The 22,598-nt window shown below is 43.6% G+C and overlaps 1 protein-coding gene across 4 annotated transcripts in view; it reads left to right on the top strand.

The window, feature by feature from the left end:
• DLEU7 (deleted in lymphocytic leukemia 7) overlaps nt 1–13,642 on the top strand; it is a 48,082-nt gene extending 34,440 nt beyond the window's left edge. For 2 of the 4 annotated variants that reach the window (XM_077298106.1, XM_077298105.1), the window contains exons 4-5: nt 7,554–7,933; nt 11,782–13,642. In XM_077298106.1, the coding sequence (XP_077154221.1) occupies nt 7,577–7,933; nt 11,782–11,988 (564 nt within the window). In that variant the 5' untranslated portion in view covers nt 7,554–7,576 and the 3' untranslated portion in view covers nt 11,989–13,642. Of the gene's footprint in view, nt 1–2,622; nt 2,693–7,553; nt 7,934–11,781 lie in introns of those variants that run through there. The other 2 variants (XM_077298104.1, XM_077298107.1) reach the window with 2 other exon arrangements.
• Nucleotides 13,643–22,598: the final 8,956 nt, after the last annotated feature.

Here is a 22,598-nt window from a genome sequence, read left to right as displayed (position 1 = left end):
GATCCTCTCAAGATCTCCTTCTCTACTCCCCTCTCATCTCTTCTTCCCACAACCGCATACAAGACTTCTCCCATGCTTCGACCGTACTCTGGAACTCTCTACCACAACACAACAGACTTTCGCCTACCATGGAAACTTTCAAAAGGAACCTGAAGACCCACCTCTTCCGACAAGCCTACAACTTGCAGTGATCCTCAGTCTACTGAACCGCTGCACAACCAGCTCTACCCTCTCCTAGTGTATCCTCACCCATTCCCCGTGGACTGTGAGCCCTAGCGGACAGGGTGCAATCTCCTTCTGTACTTGTGTGTGCATTGTATTGCTCATGTTGATTGTACTTGTCTATGTATGCCTCTTTTTTCACATGTAAAGCGACATGGAATAAATGGCGCTATAAAAATGAATAATAATTAATAATAAAAATAATAATCATCTTATATGATAGATGATCCAAAAGTTTTGCAGGACCCTGCTCTGGCAGCCAAGTTTCATAGTTTTTAAAAGGATTGTTCACTACTTGGACATCCCCGTCTCAATCGGTCAGAGTCAGAGCTACGGTTGCACACTCACTTCCATTTGATGTCTGATATGTCCAAAAGCGAGAAGAGTAAAGCCAATGCTGATTGGGCAAAGAGCTCACGAGACATAACAATGTGACATGAGCGCCGGAAGAGCAAGTGCTGACACCACACCGAGGTGAGTATAAATGTTGTTATTTTACAGCGGGGTAAACATGCTAATTGAGATGGGGTTGCCTGAATAGTGGACAACTTCTTTTAGGTTGACGGTAAGCTTAAGTCCATGGAGTTCAACCTATAACCTAGCATGTTGATCCAGATGGAAGCAAAACTCCCATGGGGCAGAGGCTAACAGTGCCATATTAGAGGAAAAATTCCTTCCCAACTCCACATTTGTAATCAGACTATTATTATTATTTAACGGCCTTTGGCTCATTCTTGAGTCATGGAGACCTGATGGATGAACATTCTGTAGGAAGATCAATCTTGTGCAAGCCTAGATAGGTTCACCAGAGTCTTCTCTGCTGTTACCTTGATAGTATCAAGCCATCGGGATGTTGGTCTTCATCTTCACCTTGTTCTTTCTATTCTTCCGACCATGATGTCCTTCTCCAGTGATTGCGCTCTTCATGTGATGTGTCCATAGTAGGCAAGTTGCAGCTTGATGATCCTTGCTTTGAGTGACATGTCTGGTTTGATTTGTTTGTTCTTCTTGTCATCCATGGTATGGATAAAATCCTTCTCCAGCACCTCATTTCAAAGGTGTTGATTCTTCTTCTGTCTTGTTTATCATCCAGGTTTTGCAACCATATGTTACCACAGAAAAGACCAAAGTACTGTATGTACAAGCCATGTCTTCATCCCCAGTGACATTTTCCTCAATTTGAAGACCTTGCCCAGTGACTTCGTTGTTGTTTTGCCCGTAGCTATTCTCCTATTGACTTCCGGTCTTGTTGCTGCATCTTGAGTTGTCATCGATCCGAGTAGGTTTAAGTCCTTTACTAAATCCAGTTTTTTGCGGTCCATCTCAAATGTGTCCTGGTCCTACCTGGCAGTAGTCAATATATTTGTCTTCTTTGTGTTGAGTAGCAGTTCCAAGTTTGAGCTTTCCATCTTGACTAGTTCCCTGGATCAACATCCCATCGCAGAATCTAGTACCCATAACCTGTATTATATTTTTCAAAAAAGGCATCCAGGTTCTTGAACAAGTTGATAGTTTGAGGCTGCCAGACCAGAACCTTGCGAACCTCCTCCTGTCGGCATCCCTGGCGCTTCTTCTGAACAGTACGGCTTGATGTTAGGATGTTATTAATGGAAAGAGGTGCTGGGGACTTCAGGAGATGGGAAAAGGTTTACAGGGCTCTAGAACAGCCGCCACGGATCATCGCCATCGCTGTTGTACCAAGGTCCTGCAAATCTTTTTTTTAACTATTTCTCTCCCTATTCAAAGATTGTGAGATTACAATTGTTACCCTTTAAAAACAGGCAGTGAAATGTTTTACCTCACAAAAATAATTTGCTGTGATCCCTTACTGTGCTATTTGTATACTCTCTTTTCCTCCCTGCCCAGGAGCTGTGGTATCATCAGACATGTCCCTGTACGGTCAGACACAGACATTACACAGTACACAGCAGGGGCACATTTATAAGATTATCTCAGCACAGGAACATTTTATTTAAACACATCCAATTGTAGAAATTATTATTATTCCAAGATCTATTGAGTAAAACAAACTTTTGTTTGTCGGAAAACCCCTTTAAGTGAATAATGCAGCTACTGGGTAATCACCGCAATGAACAGGGTGATCTACCATGAGCAGTAAAATGGTCAGCCAATTACATGATCCAGTGAGTTAGTAATTTTTACAAAGGTCAGTTAGCCAGTCAGTACAAACACTGTGTGATGAGGTTGTAGTTTGTCTCATGAGTACTCCCTTGTTACACTCCCTTCACGTTTTAGTGATGAATCTTATGGAGCACGAGTTCATTACCGTACTCCCCTAACCAGTTGTGTTACCTTCTTCTGTTTACGCTGCACCTTCCCGATAAAACAGAATATAATTATCTGAGCTGAGTAACAGCCATATGATAATCCTGTGCCATTCAGATGTCGGAAGACAAGACGACAACACTGGGATGTGATGACCCTCATTCTACAGCGATGGTAATATGTGGTAAGAGAATCTACTGCCAATCCGTACAGTTTACTCTGCAACAGAGAATTCTGCCCAGGTGGATGGATGGAAGACTGACACATACTGTGTGCCATCGTATAGTCAGATATTACAATAGTCTATAATAAAAAGCATAAAACTGTATAGCAAGTGGTACTGGGTTCCTCTGCATGCAAATTTTGCTGTTTTGATATGTATTTTTTGGTTTCTACTTTTGCCTTATTGAATACATATTGTATTTATTTATTAGTTAGAAAAATTATGCATATGGCAAAATAATTTCCTTTTTCTTTTCTTTTTACGTTTTGCTCATTATTTTTGGATAAAAGGGGCTATTTAAACTTTTAGATAGTTTTAATAAATTTTTTTTTTTTTCATTTTTATTAATTCCCTGCTTAGGGGAACTTTAACCTGTGATCTCTTGATCGCCTATTCAGTGCAATGTTGTGTATCGTGAAACTGACGGTCTCCTATAAAGCTCGGTCACAGACTGTGCTTCGACGTGGCAACCAATCGCCTCCCTGTGCAACATGATCGCCTATAGCTGTTAAGTGACGCCTGCCATTTAAAACTTTTTAAATGCTGTTATACTTGAGAGGGTAAAGGGTCACTTTGGAGCTAGCTGTCTGCAGATCTAGTTGATTTTGGAATATTATGGATTATGAGCAAATGCCAAATCTATTGGCTGGAAAACAAATATCTAATGACTTAGGCCAACTTTCCTCCGGGCCAGAGTCACACTAGCGTATAGCATCCGATGCAAGAGATGCTAATGACACGAGGCTCCTGCTCTGCTGTGAGTGTGAGCCGAGTGTCAAAGCTCTGTTCTCCGATCCGCTAGCATGAGAGAATCGGAGCACAGGTGCAGAGGAGACAGAGAAATTAATTTCTCCATCTCCTCCATTGCTGGCGTCCACGGGAATTGCACTGCACTCGGGTGACATCCGAGTGCAGTGCGATGTTTCACACACATCCATAGACTTGTATAGGTGTGTACGATTCGATTCTCACAACAATTCGTAGCATGCTGCGATTGTTTTCGCATGCCGAATCGGCATGAGAAAATAATCGCAGATGTGAGCTGCCCAATAATATAACACTTGGCCGAGTGCAATCCGATTTTTTTTTTCCAGATTGCATTCGTCCGATTTATTGACTGGTGTGAACAAGCCCTTATCTTGACTATACTATATGGCATTAATGGTCCTTATACAGTTCAGTAAATGAGGACTGATAACCTTGCTATATGGATGATCTGCCCATGTTTTCCATCAAGGATGAGGGCTTCATACCACATTAGTTTGTGATTGTTCATTCAAAACCGTGTGCATCACTGTCGGCAGCACATGCACATGGACGAACGATGATTTTTAATTCATCATATAAGAAGCTATTACAGAAGAAGGAAGAAGGAATAAACATTAGTCGTTTGATCTCTGGACTTGTGGGGAATGATTGATAGGGGAATGAATGTCATACGATCTGCCGATGTTCCGAGTCAAAGGCTTATACTAAAATGTGTTCAATTTCCAATTTCCATGTATATCATTCATAAAGCACAACTACTAATGGATATTACTCAAAGAGGTAAGGTGTGGAAACAGCACTGTACAGCCCCTCACATACTTTAGATAGCTGCCGGCTGAACTACAGCTCTCTCCCCGGACTCCCCCATACACGGGAGCGCACACTGCCAAGCACTCCGGTGCTCTCTAGTAGAGAGCCTCTGATGGACATGTCTGGCGGTGGCTTATCTCTTAGGGTATGTGCACACGATGTCTTGTAGATGTGTGCGAATCTTTTCAGGAAGAAGACGCTTCAGGACATTCTGGCGTCTTTGCCCTGAGGCTTCTTTTTGGGTGTCTTGTTTGTGATGTCTTTGGCTTTGACTTTTTTTTTTATAAAGAGTGGTCAGGTCACTTTTAACCACTTTGCATCTTTGGAAACCTAAAGCCTTAACATATGAATATTAAGTCGTCTTTACATTACTATACATATGTTCACTCTTTTTACTGTTTATTTAGCATTTTCTCAGGCAGATTAGGTAGTGTACCCACCTGAAAAACACGCCGTGTGCACATACATTAAGGAGCAAAATCCCAACTCCCAGTCCTAAATCAAACATCACACATCTTTATGTCCATTAACATTAATGGGGAAGAATCGGAGTCCTCCCATACACATTAGATGGTGGGTCAAACCTATTGATATTGGCAGGTTTGACCAACATTAGTCTAAGGAATATGGAGCCTTAAGAATTCCAATATGTGTGGGTGTAAACCTCCATGGAATTAACTCCTATGCTCAGGGTACTGAGAAAATAGGAAAAATGATGAAAGCAGCACTCCATCTATTGTCAAGGTGGTTTCATTGCATCCAAGCCATGGGGGCACAACTGCAATGTGTATGGCTCTTTTAAAGGGAACCTGTCACCCCCAAAATCGAAGGTGAGCTAAGCCCACCGGCATCAGGGGCTTATCTACAGCATTCTGGAATGCTGTAGATAAGTCCCCGATGTATCCTGAAAGATGAGAAAAAGAGGTTAGATTATACTCACCCAGGGGCGGTCCGATCCGATGGGCGTCGCGGTCCGATCAGATGGGCGTCGCGGTCCGGGGCCTCCCATCTTCTTACGATGACGTCCTCTTCTTGTCTTCACGCTGTGGCTCCAGCGCAGGCGAACTTTGTCTGCCCTGTTGAGGGCAGAGTAAAGTACTGCAGTGCGCAGGTGCCCGGCCTCTCTGACCTTTCCCGGCGCCTGCGCACTGCAGTACTTTGCTCTGCCCTCAACAGGACAGACAAAGTTCGCCTGCGCTGGAGCCACAGCGTGAAGACAAGAAGAGGACGTCATCGTAAGAAGATGGGAGGCCCCGGACCGCGACGCCCATCAGATCGGACCGCAGCAGGACCGCCCCTGGGTGAGTATAATCTAACCTCATTTTCTCATCTTTCAGGATACATCGGGGGCTTATCTACAGCATTCCAGAATGATGTAGATAAGCCCCTGATGCTGGTGGGCTTAGCTCACCTTCGATTTTGGGGGTGACAGGTTCCCTTTAAAAGAGCTGAAATTTTGCTGTTTTGTCTTACATTATTTGGATGCAATAAAACCATCTTGAGAATGGATTTTTTTTTATGTGTGGCTTTCATAATTTGTTTTTATATTAACCCCTTTAAAACCTATGATGTATAGGTACGTCATAGGTCACATCCTCCTGTTTGATGCGGGCTCCGGCGCTGAGCCCACATGTTTTCCGGCACATGACAGCTGTTTACATCAGATGAAATGTGCCCCTAACAGCCGCGAGTGGAATCGTGATCCACCTAAGGCTGTTAACATGTTAAATGTTGCTGTCAATCCCCAACAGCGGCATTTAACATGGCTGCTCAGGAAGCACGTCATAAACCCACCCATTGACGCCCCTGTCACATGATCGCGGGGTGCCGATGGGTTGGCATGACAACTGGGGTTCTGCAGGAGACCGTTGTGTTTGTCATTGCCACTCTGCTATGAGTGCCTGCTCTGCTATGTGTAGCACAAGTGATCAGAAAATCACATCTTCAGTTTCCTATGGAGACTATTGAAGCAAATAAAAGTGTGAAATTAATGTTTTAAAAAGATTTAAAAAAATATAAAAGTTCAAATCACCCCCCTTTTGCCCCATTAAAAAAAAATAAAAAAAAAATACACATATTTGGTATCGTCACATTCAGAAATGCCCGATTGATCAAAATATATAAAGAATTAATCCAATCGGTAAACAGCATAATGATAAAAAAAAATCAAAACCCCAGAATTACATTTTTTGGGTCACCGCAACATTGCAATAAAACACAATACCAAGCGATGAAAACATTGTATCTACCCCCGAATGGTATAAATAAAAACGTCAGCTCAGTGCTCAAAAAATAAGCTGTCACGCAGCCCCAAATCCCGAAAAATGGAGACGCTACTGGTCTCGTAAAATGGCGCCATTTTTATTGCTTTTACAAACTTTTTTTTTTGCGCAACTTAAATAAAAAAAGAACCTAGACATATTTGGTGTCTACAAACTTGTAATGACCTGGAGAATCATAATCATAATCATAAGCCATTTAGTGAACATGGTAAAAAAAAAAAACTGTTGTATTATTGCACTTTATTTTCAATTTCATCACACTTAGAATTAAAAAAAAAATTATGCCTCTGGGAAGAAGGGGAGCAAAAAACGAAAATCTCAAGGTGGTGAAGGGGTTAATTGATATTAATTGATTAGGTCCAGACAAGGTTGCCAACTTGATTTTTTATTTTTTCAGGACAGGTTTTCACAATTATATGTGCTCTACAGCCCATAATTCTGATATGAAGGCATCAGCCGCATTCACAGCAAACTGTAAAGTTTCTTCAGCTTCAAAAAAATCTGGGACACTTAAAAAATTTTCTACGGATAGGACAAAAAAGTCTCCTATTTTTACAGACTGTCCTGGAATTTCTGGGTCCAGAATATCGCATCTGAATCAGCAGCTTTGTGCCTCAGTGACAGGGACATGTGGCCATGAAATGACACTGCTAGGTGATCACGTGGCCAAGGATCAGTTGCTCTTCAGACTCATGACTTGTGCTAAGTACAGCAACTTCCCTGTGAATATGCGGAGTCAGATAAGATAGCTCTGCTTCCTGAAATATAATATTTTGCCGAATTATTATGATGAAACAGTGGTGCGCTGTCTGTCTACTAAAAAGTAGCATCCTACCCTGACCGTGAGATAGAACAAAGGTCACCCAGTGTGTCAGGTTACACAAAGCAAGTGTGGACCTCACGCTGAGGTGTTGGAATAAAGTCAGACCTCCCTCATTTCTCTTGTCTTTTCCATTCTGCAGCTGAGGAGCAGACACAGTGGACAATGCCAGGACCAGCACTAGTGAGAGATGTCCTCAGCCACCAAGCCAAGGCTGTCACCACACTGATCACCCTCCTGGAGGACAGGGGCATAAGGTGCAATAACATATACCTGGTGGAGGGGGCATCAGGCAGCAGCCTGTGCTACACCAGACCCCCTGCTACACTGACTGATCTGGAGCTGGAATCAGAGGGGTCAGATACTGCATCAATCTCTTCTACCAGATCACTTACGCTGGCACAAAAGGCTTCGAGGAACCGTCTTTCCAGAGTCGCACAGTCAACTTTATCACTACTAGTGGTCGAAGAAAATATTCTGGACCACTTGTCTTTGGACCATGAATTTACTATGCAACTAAAAGTGAGTACTGATCACATATGCTAAAAAATGAGGGGTGTTATTGCAAATAGTATCTAGAAAATATCAATGAGTGATTAACGGGGTACTCTTATTCTCCACGTTTCCATATTTTGATACATGGGGGTCCAGCCAGCAGTTTTCCAGTGTACCTTACAGTCTGGGGAACAAACTGTTTCATATTAAAAGAGCCGCAACCTTTGGCTGAACACAGCTGGTCCAGATTTTGTCAGATGTAGCATTCATTGTCTAGACATTTCTACTAAGGCCATGTGCACACGTTCAGTATTTTTCGCGTTTTTTTCGCGTTTTTTCGCTATAAAAACGTGATAAAAACACGAAAAAAACGCTTACATATGCCTCCCATTATTTTCAGTGTATTCCGCATTTTTTGTGCAAATGTAGCCTTTTTTTCCACGAAAAAATCGCATCGCGGAAAAAAAAGCAACATGTTCATTAAAATGCGGAATTGCAGGGGATTCCGCACACCTGGGAGTCCATTGATCTGCTTACTTCCCGCACGGGGCTGTGCACACCATGCGGGAAGTAAGCAGATTATGTGCGGTTGGTACCCAGGGTGGAGGAGAGGAGACTCTCCTCCACGCACTCGGCACCATATAATTGGTCAAAAATAAAAGAATTAAAATAAAAAATAGTCCTATACTCACCTTCGATGTCTTCCCGCCTCTCAGGTGCATGCTGTCGCTTCGGTTCCTGTAGCTGGTGTGCGGTGAAGGACCTGCGATGACGTCACAGTCCTGTGATTGGTCGAGACCGGTCATGTGACCGCTCACGTGACCGCGACGTCATGGAAGGTCCTGCGCGCACACACCAGCTATACGGAACGGACGCCGGTGAGGAGATCAGCTGTCTGCGGGTGAGTATAAGCATTTTTTTTATTTTTTTATTATTTTTAAACATTCTATCTTTTACTATAGATGCTGCAAAAGCAGCATCTATAGTAAAAAGTTGGTCACACTTGTCAAACGCTATGTTTGACAAGTGTGACCAACCTGTCAGTCAGTTTTCCAAGCGATGCTACAGATCGCTTGGAAAACTTTAGCATTCTGCAAGCTAATTACGCTTGCAGAATGCTAAAAAAAAAACGGAAAAAAAACGCAAAAAAAAATGCGGATTTCTTGCAGAAAATTTCCGGTTTTCTTCAGGAAATTTCTGCAAGAAATCCGGACGTGTGCACATACCTCAAGGGTATGTTCCCACGGTCAGTAACACATGTCCACTCCGTCCAAAGCGCTGCCGGCTTTTGAATGCAGGTGATTCCGCATATGTTCATTGAATCGTGCGGAATCACAGAGTCCAATACATTGGACGGGTGAATTTAGCTTACAGAGACTGAGCATCTCCGGAAGATAAATTGACATGCTGCAGTCTGGAAAGACGCGCCGCATGTCCGTCTCAGCAGGGAAGCCATGGGTGCCGGTTCACGAATAGTGGAGATGGGATTTCTTGAAATCCAATCCACTATGCTGTAACATCTGCCCGCTGCGGGTTGGACGCTGCGGATGTACACAGCATCCAACCATAGCGTTTACTGACCATGGGAACATACCCTTAGATGTTACAGAGACTCTCTCCATTTTGACTCCTAGAGGGAGGCCTGAGCAAAGCACGCCCCATCTATTATCAAATACCCCTTATAAGACAACCACCTTTGTGTATGACCTCCGTTAAGGGAAACTATGCTTTACAGCTTACTTGCAAAAATATTTTATCAGAATTTTCTCTGTAGGTGTAGACATGATGTGGTTGTACACCAGGGCAGCTTGAAAGGGTTGCATTACTCTGTGGCTTCCTTAGTTCTTATCAGCAGGTGCAAGACTTATTTTGCATTTCCACTGAAAGACTCATGACTGGGCATTTCTGAGAACATTCATTTACGATAATCTTACAGTGTAAATAGGCTGACGATTGTCTGATGTTGTTCACTGGGTGAAATGATCTATTGGGCTTCACAAAAGATCATCGTTCTCAGCAGCACATCTCATCGTGAAACCTGGACATGTGCTCCTGAGATCAATGGCAGCTTATGTAATCTCACTAGAAACTCTTTACTGGATCTGTGTAATGATAACTGGAATTTCTGATTTCTGCATGGTGTAGCTAATTAGGCCACACATCTTGCCAAACAAGTCTGGCTTCTTTTCTCAATAGTGACGAATAGTCATGGTGGTGCATCCTATAAAAAGTGTCTTGACCAATTTGGTGCAAATTTAATACGTGCCATTTTCTTCATAAGAGTCTTAAGCTGAATATACACATTAGACCCATATTGGCCGAACCATTGTTCTCTCCCGACTCCCACATACCCTTTCATCTAATTGAGAGAACCGCTGCAAAATTCAGCTGTCGGCAGCTTACTTTTCCACAAAACAAAAGGATTGGGTGCTAATGTTCAACTGTCCTATCCTTATTTCCCCCAACATAATCTTTCAGGAGGCCCCATAAATATTAGATGGTTGGTCAATCCCTCTGAAATTGGAGGGTTCTGATGACTTTGTTCTGTGAATGGTGAAATTAATACTAATAGACTAATGTTGGACAAACACTCCAATTTTGGGTTTAGCTGACAGCACTTTAACGTGTTTGGTGGGCCTTGGACAATTTATTGTTGGGGGAGATTTTGATCAGACATGTCCAATTTTGGACTGCCGATCGTGTTGTCTCCTGGAGATAAGCTGCTGCCAGACATATATGGCAACGGCTCTCTCATAGAGAACACAGGAACGCTCAACCAAATGAGTCCTCCTGTGTATGGATTTGACCAGTTGGGATGGCTGACAAACGAACGATCGGCCAAACCAGTTCATCCGACAGCCATCTAATGTGTATGGCAGGCTTGATTCTGCGACCTGTGTAGCATACAAAGACTTTAGGAGCTGTAGTTTAAAGGGGTAGTCTCACAATCATAACCATGCCTTGTTTTTAATAGGTTGGGTAGATACTGGCCTCTTGGTAAAACATGGGACTCTGGGGTAGAATTGTAATAGTTACTTAACCCATAACACAGTGAGTGAAGACTGGACACTTCTGCAGCAGAAAAAGGAGACTGGGACTCTGTTCCCAGGATTAACAAGGCTTCCAGCAGACAGACCCCTACTGATCAGCCTTATCTGGATCACTAAAAGTCTGTGAAAAAACTCACCATGTACAAATCTACACGATAACAAGAAGCCATTAGCAGCTATGGCAGCACAAAGCTTATTTTGGATGAAATCGCCTCCTTTTCACATGTTCAGCACAGATTTTTCCTACATAACAATGCTTTTGTTCATACACTGGGCGAAGAACAAGTGATCACAGGGTCGGATCCCGACAGATTATGAATGATTGATGCCCTACATTGTTGGAATGAGTGGAAGTGCATTTTCCTGTATTTGCTTCTTTTTTTTGGACTGGGTAATTCAGGCAATAAAGCAGAGCAGCAGCATCTCTCTACAGAATATAGGCCGAGGAATCTGATTTTGGCTCTTGTCATATTGTTACAGCTCATAAATGAGGAATATTCAGTAGAAATGTGATTTGTGCCTATCTTGAATATGTAATTAAAGGGTTATTCTCATCTTTAGACGTTCTCTCCCAACGAGAACGGAGCTCTGAAATGCCCTGTCTGAATGAAGCGGTGGTTCGATATACGCATCACCGTTCCATTTGAGGACCTGGAATAGCCAACCACCCCGTTCTCAAGCTCTTTGGAGGTCCCAGCGACGAACCCTCACCTATCAGTAGGATATATGGTCACGTCTAAAGATGGGAATAACCAGTTAGGTTACACTTAATAGTGAATGGTCCCTTTACCTAACCTAACATATGTCATTTCTCTTGTTCCCCAGGACAGCGTAGAGTTCAGGAACATCTGCACACATATGGCTCTCCAGACAGACGACCGCAAGTTTGATCAAGATCTGAACTTAGCTCAAGAATGTTTAACTACGATAATCACCAATATGACCTGGAAAATGACTAACAAGACTTGTGATTATTGTGATTCTGTCCGGGAGCAGCTAAAACTCATTCTACAGAAACTCCAGGAGTGCTAAGACCAGAGGCCGCTGTACTCCAGAAGGACTGTGATATTTTAATTTATTCACCGTTTTATTTTTACAGTATATTCTGCTGACAAAGCTGTGACATGGCCCATCGATATCATCTCTGTTGGGGACTGCTAGTTCTTGAAGGCGTTCTTCATTTTGCACAGTGCCTACTTGACTGAAGAATTCCTTGATAATAAGCTGATCACAAAGTGTCCCCAGCTAGGACCACAGTGATCTTTTCTGGTGGCAAACCTTGCACTGTGTGTTTAGTGGGGTTATCTAGACTTAAGCTACAAGTCTGCAATCACTTTGTGTGACCGCAGACTTGTGAATTCTCACCTCGTGTGCCCTGCGTGCTGTGAGGATTCTCCGGCACCAGGATCGGAGATCACGTGACCACAAGTATTTGGTTTGCATACATGCGGTCACATGCTGACTAGAAGTGCTCTGCCTCAGTCAATGTAAGTACGTTGAGCAAGGCTGGACACAGTCTAGTCAGAATGTGACCGGGAGTATGCATATAGCATACTTGCGGTCACCTAACCGCGCTCCTGCGGCCAGGGAATCCTCACAGCACGCAGGGCACACGATGTGAGGATTCACAAGTCTGCAGTCACACAAAGTGACTGCAGACTTGTAGCCTAAGACCAGACAACCCCTTTAACTTCACTCCTTCACCATTACAGGAGCAATTAAGGTGAATTTGGCACCAGCTTTCACATTACAAACTGCATATACAGTATTATTACATAGCTGTCTGAGCCCAAAGCAGTTTGTGTTGTGGAAGCTGGTAACAGATCCACTTTAAAGAAGACCCGATCACTTTTGCGAAAAAAAAATGCAACAAGTAGCAGAAGATGGAGTTCTGTAACTTTTCTGAAATACACGTCATTAGCAGATGATTTCCCTTCAGTATTACTGGGTTTTACTTCCATTTTACCAGAATGAGCACAAAATCTGGGGAAATTTTAGTTTCTGGAAGATACCAACTATGCAGAAGGGGGGAGGGAGGGCATTAAAATTCTATACAGTATCTGATTGGCTGATTGGTAAATGGAACCTTGTGCTCAAATCTTGTCAGGGGTTTTGTTTGTTTTACCATTTTGTCAAGTTGTTGCTCCGTAGACTACAATAAGAGAATCCATTCCCCTATTTTTATCATATACTAGCTGAAGAGCCCGGCGTTGCCTGGGCATAGTAAATATCTGTGGTTAGTTATAGCACCTCACTTCTCTTATTTTCCCATCACGCCTCTCATTTTCCCCATCACATCTTTCATTTTCCCCCTCACATCTCTCATTTTCTCCCTCACACCTCTCATTTTCCCCCTCACTCCTCTTATTTTCCCCCTCACTCCTCTCATTCCCCCCTCACTCCTCTCATTCCCCCCTAACACTTGTCATTTCGACCTCACATCTGTCATTTTCCGATCACTCCACTATTTTCCCTCACTCCTCTCATTTTGCACTCACACCTTTTAATTTTCACCTCACACCTCTCATTTTCACCTCAGTATATACGTTTGTCATCTCCCTTATATATAGTATACACCTGTATGTCATCTCCTGTATATAGTATATACCTGTATGTCATCTCCCCTGTATATAGTATATACCTGCTGTGTCATCTCCCCTGTATATAGTATATACCTGTATGTAATCTCCTCCTGTATATAGTATATACCTGTGTGTCATCTCACCTATATATAGTATATATCTGTGTGTCATCTCCTCCTGTATATAGTATATACCTGTATGTCATCTCCTCCTATACATAGCATATACCTGTATGTCATCTCCTCCTGTATATACTATATACCTGTAGGTAATCTGCTCCTGTATATAGTATATACCTGTGTGTCATCTGCTCCTGTATATAGTATATACCTGTATGTCATCTCCTCCTGTATGTAGTATGTACCTGTATGTCATCTCCTCCTCTATATAGTATATACCTGTGTGTCATCTCTCCTGTATATAGTATATACCTGTATGTCATCTCCTCCTATACATAGCATATACCTGTATGTCATCTCCTCCTGTATATACTATATACCTGTAGGTAATCTGCTCCTGTATATAGTATATACCTGTGTGTCATCTGCTCCTGTATATAGTATATACCTGTATGTCATCTCCTCCTGTATGTAGTATGTACCTGTATGTCATCTCCTCCTCTATATAGTATATACCTGTGTGTCATCTCTCCTGTATATAGTATATATCTGTGTGTCATCTCCTCCTGTATATAGTATATACCTGTGTGTCATCTCCTCCTGTATATAGTATATATCTGTATGTCATCTCCTCCTGTATTAGACCTCGTACACACGTTATTTGGTCAGTATTTTTACCTCAGTATTTGTAAGCTAAATTGGCAGCCTGATAAATCCCCAGCCAACAGTAAGCCCACCCCCTGGCAGTATGTATTAGCTCACACATACACATAATTGTCATGATTTTCCCAATGGCAGGGAAATCAAAAATAACAAACGGACTAGCTCTCGGGTGATGGAAACTAAAGTGACCGTGACCTGAACCTGACAACACTGGAAGTAGCCGGGGAGTGTTTCCTACGATGCCCTAGACACCACGCGCCAGCCGGAGATCTAACTACCCCTATCAGAGGAATATACAGGCCTGCCTTACCTCCAGAGATGAACCCCAAAAGGAGATAGCAGGCCCCCACAAATATTGACGGTGAGTCAAGAGGAAAAGACATACGTAGGATGAACAGCAGATTTAGCACAGTGAGGTCCGCTTACTAGATAGCAGAAGTACAGGAAAGAGTTACTTCACAGTCAACTTCAAAACACTACTCAAAAACACCATCCTGAAATTACTTTAAAACTCCAGTGACAACTCATGCCACTGGAGTGGCAATTTCAGTCCACGAGAGCTTCCAGCTGCAGAGAGTCACATTGCAGATAGCTGGACAAAAAATAACATTAACTAGGAACAAAATTCAACTTAGCTGAACTGGAACTTGAGGCAGGAGAATGCAACAGAATGCTACTGATACATTGTTGGCCGGCATCGGACCAGCAGCCAAGCAGCCTTAAATAGGAAACTCCCCTAATGGGTGTCAACAGGTGATCAAGGATAGAAGAAGGCAAATAAGTGGCAATACCATAAAACACCACCGGGGGAGCCCACAAACAGAATTCACAACAGTACCCCCCCCTTAAGGAGGGGGCACCGAACCCTCACCAGAACCACCAGGGCGATCTGGATGAGCACTATGGAATGCACGAACCAAATCAGGAGCATGAACATCAGATGCTGTCACCCAAGAATTATCCTCCTGACCATAGCCTTTCCACTTAACCAGATACTGAAGTTTCCGTCTGGAAACACGGGAGTCCAAGATCTTTTCTACCACATACTCCAACTCACCCTCAACCAGCACAGGAGCAGGAGGATCAGCAGACGGAACAACCGGCACCTCATACCTCCGCAATAATGACCGATGAAAAACATTATGAATAGTAAAAGATGCTGGGAGGTCCAAACGAAAGGACACAGGATTGAGAACCTCCAGAATCCTATAAGGGCCGATAAACCGAGGCTTAAACTTAGGAGACGAGACCTTCATAGGAACAAATCGAGAAGACAACCAAACCAGGTCCCCAACACAAAGACGAGGACCGACACGCCGATGACGATTAGTGAACTGTTGAGTCTTCTCCTGGGACAACTTCAGATTGTCCACAACCTGTCCCCAAATCTGATGCATTCTATCAACCACAGCATCTACTCCAGGACAATCCGAAGACTCCAATTGACCGGACGAAAAGCGAGGGTGAAACCCTGAATTACAAAAAAATGGAGAAACCAAAGTGGCAGAACTGGCCCGATTGTTAAGGGCAAACTCTGCCAATGGCAAAAAATCAAGCCAATCGTCCTGATCAGCAGACACAAAACACCTCAAGTAAGTCTCCAAGGTCTGATTAGTACGCTCAGTCTGGCCATTAGTCTGAGGATGGAATGCAGACGAAAACGACAAGTCGATGCCCATCCTGGCACAGAACGCCCGCCAAAATCTAGACACAAACTGAGTACCCCTGTCAGAAACTATATTCTCAGGAATACCATGCAAACGCACAACATTCTGAAAAAATAGAGGGACCAGCTCAGAGGAGGAGGGCAATTTGGGCAAAGGTACCAAGTGAACCATCTTGGAAAAACGGTCACACACCACCCAGATGACGGACATCCTACGAGAAACAGGAAGGTCAGAAATAAAGTCCATAGAGATGTGCGTCCAAGGCCTCTTAGGAATAGGCAAGGGCAACAACAACCCGCTGGCCCGGGAACAGCAGGGCTTAGCCCGAGCACAAACATCACAAGACTGCACAAAAATACGTACATCTCGAGACAAGGAAGGCCACCAGAAGGACCTAGACACCAGATCCCTGGTGCCAAAAATTCCAGGATGACCTGCCAACGCGGAAGAGTGAACCTCCGAAATAACTCTACTGGTCCAGTCATCAGGGACAAACAGTCTACCAGGCGGACAGCGATCAGGCCTATCCACCTGAAACTCCTGCAAAGAGCGCCGCAGGTCTGGGGAGACAGCTGACAATATCACCCCATCCTTCAGGATGCCAGTAGGTTCGGAATCACCAGGCGAGTCAGGCTCAAAACTCCTAGAGAGGGCATCCGCCCTCACATTCTTAGACCCAGGCAGATATGAGACCACAAAGTTAAATAGAGAGAAAAACAACGACCAGCGCGCCTGTCTAGGATTCAGACGCCTGGCTGACTCAAGATAAATTAGATTTTTGTGGTCAGTCAAGACCACCACCTGGTGTCTAGCACCCTCAAGCCAATGACGCCACTCCTCAAATGCCCACTTCATGGCCAAGAGCTCCCGATTTCCAACATCATAATTTCGCTCAGCGGGCGAAAACTTTCGAGAGAAAAACGCACATGGTCTCATCACTGAGCAGTCAGGACCTTTCTGCGACAAAACTGCACCTGCTCCGATCTCGGAAGCATCTACTTCAACCTGGAACGGGAGCGAAACATCAGGCTGGCGCAACACAGGAGCAGAAGAAAAGCGGCGCTTAAGCTCCCGAAAGGCCTCCACAGCCGCAGAGGACCAATTAGCAACATCAGCACCCTTCTTGGTCAAATCAGTCAAAGGTTTAGCAATGGCAGAAAAACCCGCTATGAATCGGCGATAGAAATTAGCAAATCCCAAGAATTTCTGAAGACTCTTTAGAGAAGTAGGTTGTATCCAATCACAAATAGCCTGAACCTTAACAGGGTCCATCTCCATAGATGAAGGGGAAAAAATATATCCCAGAAAGGAAATTCTCTGAACCCCAAAAATACACTTTGAGCCCTTCACAAATAGAGAATTAGCTCGTAAAACCTGAAAAACTCTCCTGACCTGTTGAACATGAGATTCCCAGTCCTCCGAAAAAATCAAAATATCCAAATACACAATCATAAATTTATCCAGATATTCACGGAAAATATCGTGCATAAAGGACTGAAAAACGGAAGGGGCATTCGCGAGACCGAAAGGCATTACCAAATACTCAAAATGGCCTTCAGGCGTATTAAATGCGGTCTTCCACTCATCCCCCTGCTTAATCCGCACCAAATTATACGCACCACGTAGATCGATCTTAGTGAACCACTTCGCCCCCTTTATGCGAGCAAAAAGATCAGTCAGTAAAGGTAACGGGTACTGGTATTTAACAGTAATCTTATTCAGAAGTCGATAGTCGATACAAGGTCTCAATGAACCATCCTTTTTACCCACAAAGAAAAACCCTGCCCCCAATGGAGACAAAGAGGAGCGAATATGACCCTTTTCTAAAGATTCTCTGATATACTCCCGCATAGCAGTATGTTCAGGTACAGACAAATTAAACAAGCGACCCTTAGGAAATTTACTACCGGGAATCAACTCAATAGCGCAGTCACACTCTCTGTGAGGGGGGAGAGAATCAGTTTTAGGCTCCTGAAAGACATCATAAAAATCTGACAGAAATGCTGGGATCTCAGAGGGAGTAGATGAAGAAATGGGAACCAAAGGTGCATCCCCATGAATCCCCCGACATCCCCAACTCAGCACAGACATTGATCTCCAGTCCAAGACTGGATTATGAATTTGTAACCATGGTAATCCAAGTACTAATACGTCATGTAGATTATATAACACAAGGAAACGAATAATCTCCTGATGGTCTGGGGAGAGATGCATAGTCACTTGTGTCCAATATTGTGGTTTATTGCTAGCCAAAGGTGTAGAATCAATACCCTTTAAGGGAATAGAAACCTCCAGAGGCTCTAAATCAAACCCACAACGCTTGGCAAAGGACCAATCCATGAGACTCAGAGCGGCGCCAGAATCCACATAAGCATCCACAGTAACAGATGATAAAGTACAAATCAATGTCACGGACAAAAGAAATTTAGACTGCAAGGTACCCATAGAAAAAGATTTATCAACCTTTTTATCAACCTTCTTTATGCGTTTAGAGCATGCTGATATAACATGAGCTGGATCTCCACAATAGAAGCACAACCCATTTTTGCGCCTGTAATTCTGTCGTTCGCCTCTAGACAATACACTATCGCATTGCATATGCTCTGGTGCCTTTTCAGAGGTCACCGCCAAATGATGCACAGGTTTTTGCTCAGAAGATACCGCCATATGGTGCACAGGTTTTTGCTCAGAAGATACCGCCATATGGTGCACAGGTTTTTGCTCAAAAGATACCGCCATATGGTGCACAGGTTTTTGCTCAAAAGATACCGCCATATGGTGCACAGATTTTTGCTCAGAAGATACCGCCATATGGTGCACAGATTTGCGCTCCCGTAAACGCCGATCAATCTGGATAGCCAATTTCATGGCATCATTCAGACCTGTAGGCACAGGGAACCCCACCATGACATCCTTCACGGCATCAGAGAGACCTTCTCTGAAATTAGCTGCTAGAGCGCACTCATTCCATTTAGTAAGTACCGACCATTTACGAAACTTCTGGCAGTATATCTCAGCTTCATCTTGCCCTTGGGAAAGAGCTATCAAGGCTTTCTCAGCCAAAATCTCTAAATTAGGTTCTTCATAAAGCAACCCCAAAGCCAGAAAAAACGCATCTACATTTAATAACGCAGGATCCCCTGGCGACAATGCAAATGCCCAACTTTGTGGGTCACCCCGCAATAGAGAAATAACAATTTTAACCTGTTGCGCAGGATCACCAGCAGAGTGAGATTTCAGAGACAAAAACAATTTACAATTCTCTCTGAAATTCAAAAAACGGGATCTGTCTCCGGTAAAAAATTCAGGCATAGGGATCTTAGGTTCAGACATTGGAGCACGTATAACAAAATCTTGTAAGTTCTGGACCTTTGAAGCCAGGTTATTCAGACCTGCAACCAAACTCTGTGGATCCATGATTCAAACAGGTGTAACCAAAGCCATTCAAAGATTAAGAGGAGAGGAGAAAAAAAAAAAAAAGGCTGAAGACTGCAGTTTAAGCAAGGAGTACAAATAAGCACTAAGGTGCACTTTCCAAACACAGAAGGAAAAAAAACCTTTTCATATCCTTTCCTGCTTTAGTGCATAGTTTACACACATGCGGGCCGGCCAAACTGTCATGATTTTCCCAATGGCAGGGAAATCAAAAATAACAAACGGACTAGCTCTCGGGTGATGGAAACTAAAGTGACCGTGACCTGAACCTGACACGACAATGGAAGTAGCCGGGGAGTGTTTCCTACGATGCCCTAGACACCACGCGCCAGCCGGAGATCTAACTACCCCTATCAGAGGAATATACAGGCCTGCCTTACCTCCAGAGATGAACCCCAAAAGGAGATAGCAGTCCCCACAAATATTGACGGTGAGTCAAGAGGAAAAGACATACGTAGGATGAACAGCAGATTTAGCACAGTGAGGTCCGCTTACTAGATAGCAGAAGTACAGGAAAGAGTTACTTCACAGTCAACTTCAAAACACTACTCAAAAACACCATCCTGAAATTACTTTAAAACTCCAGTGACAACTCATGCCACTGGAGTGGCAATTTCAGTCCACGAGAGCGTCCAGCTGCAGAGAGTCACATTGCAGATAGCTGGACAAAAAATAACATTAACTAGGAACAAAATTCAACTTAGCTGAACTGGAACTTGAGGCAGGAGAATGCAACAGAATGCTACTGATACATTGTTGGCCGGCATCGGACCAGCAGCCAAGCAGCCTTAAATAGGAAACTCCCCTAATGGGTGTCAACAGGTGATCAAGGATAGAAGAAGGCAAATAAGTGGCAATACCATAAAACACCACCGGGGGAGCCCACAAACAGAATTCACAACACATAATAGACTGGTCATGTGACTGACAGCTGCCGGATTCCTATATGGTACATTTGTTGCTCTTGTAGTTTGTCTGCTTATTAATCAGATTTTTATTTTTGAAGGATAATACCAGACTTGTGTGTGTTTTAGGGCGAGTTTCGTGTGTCAAGTTGTGTGTGTTGAGTTGCGTGTGGTGACATGCATGTAGCGACTTTTGTGAGATGAGTTTTGTGTGGCGACATGCGTGTAGCAACTTTTTGTGTGTTGAGTTGCATGTGACAGGTTAGTGTAGCAAGTTGTGTGCAGCAAGTTTTGCGCATGGCGAGTTTTGCGCATGGCGAGTTTTGCGCGTGGCGAGTTTTATGTGTGGTGCCTTTTGAGTATGTGCAAGTTTTGTGTGAGGCAACTTTTGCATGTGTTGCAACTTTTGTGCATGTGGCAATTTTTCCGCGTGTGCAAGTTTTGCGTGTGGCGAGTTTTCCATGTGGCGAGTTTTGCACGTGTGGCGAGTTTTGCATGTGGAGAGTTTTGCGCGTGGCGAGTTTTGAGCGGCGACTTTTGTGTTTCGACTTTTATGTGGCGAGGTTGGTGTATGTGTGGTGAAATGTGCGCTGTGGGTGGTATATGTGTTCGAGCACGTGGTAGTGTGTGGCGCATTTTGTGTGTGTGTTCATATCCCCGTGGTGGTGTGGTGATTATCCCATGTCGGGGCCCCACCTTAGCAACTGTACAGTATATACTCTTTGGCGCCATCGCTCTCATTCTTTAAGTCCCCCTTGTTCACATCTGGCAGCTGTTAATTTGCCTCCAACACTTTTCCTTTCATTTTTTCCCCATTATGTAGATAGGGGCAAAATTGTTTGGTGAATTGGAAAGCGCGGGGTTAAAATTTCACCTCACAACATAGCCTATGACGCTCTCGGGGTCCAGACGTGTGACTGTGCAAAATTTTGTGGCTGTAGCTGCGACGGTTCAGATGCCAGTCCCGGACATACACACATACATACACACATTCAGCTTTATATATTAGATTTGCCAAAAGTGAAGTCTGAATGTGGCAAATTAATTCATGAACACATCCAAACTGCGGCAAATCAACAAAACACAATTTTTTTTTCACTCCCAAATCAGTTACCTGACCTTTACTTCATATTATTACTCATCAGCTGTGTAATAAGATGTCCCTGTGTGTTATGCAGTCCAGATAAAGGAAATGGAAGTAGCTGCTTGTAAAGGGTTAATAAACTTTGGTGGGCATAACTGCTTCTAAATGTTTCTTCTGAGACATACACTCCGAGCCAAGGGAAGAGACGCTGAGAAGAAGCGGTGCAGGTTTTACCTCTGCAGTAGTTTCTTCTAGCATCTTCCTCCCTTGTTGCTGCAGAATACACAGAAATTCATCGTAAAGTCAATCTGTCAGCAGGTTTGGAAATGAAAACAGAAAGGGGCATATTGTAGGGACAGAGAGCCTGATTTCAGCGATGTGTCACGTACTGGACTATTTGGTGCAGTTTTGATAGAATCACTGCTTTCTCTGCTGTAGATGGGTCAGTGGTCAGAATGCGAAGCTCTGTATATCCCCGCCCACTACACTGATTGGCAGCTTCTTATGTACACTGTCGGCAAGCTGCCAGTCAGTGGAGGGGGCGGGGTTTTACAGATTACCTGGACTGCCTGGCACGTGAGACCTAGTCCTGCAGTGATAATCTCCTGCTGATAAAATACTGATTGTATTGAAACCACAGCACACAGCCTAATAAGTGACACATCCCTGGAATCAAGGTCTCGGATCCCTGCATTATGCTGTCCTCAGATTAAATAGCAAAAACCTGCTGGAACATTCCCTGTAAATTCATTCATATATCACGGTTCTGGCCAGTGGTGCTTCAGGAGCACATCGGCTGCCATTGTTCTCGGCAGCGCAGGTCCTGCCTACCCAGGATGCCGAGCTCCCAAGAACGATGATCTTTTGTGAAAATTAAAGGATCATTTCACCCGATGAAACAATCGTTTTGCTAGTTCATGAGGTTTAGGCTGCATGATTAGGCTGCATGATAGCCGACAAAAAAGTACCGTATACCTTCGGACGCTCGTTCATCGTCTGCCAATCACATTGATTGTATAGAATAAAAAGTATTTAAAAGGTATCTGATATAGAAATAGCTGGATTTGTTTTGATTGTTTCTGTCTCATTCTGTTGTTTTCCCCTCATTTCTTTTTTTTTCTCTTATCCTTCTTTTATTTTTTTTAATGGCATGTTTTGTTTCATATTGTGTAATGTATTCTACTAAA

This window comes from Ranitomeya variabilis, chromosome 3 (assembly GCF_051348905.1).
Source record: "Ranitomeya variabilis isolate aRanVar5 chromosome 3, aRanVar5.hap1, whole genome shotgun sequence".
Classification (NCBI taxonomy): Eukaryota; Metazoa; Chordata; class Amphibia; order Anura; family Dendrobatidae; genus Ranitomeya; species Ranitomeya variabilis.
The sequence above is the reverse complement of the archived record's forward strand: the minus strand, read 5'-3'. Positions and strand labels throughout refer to the sequence as shown.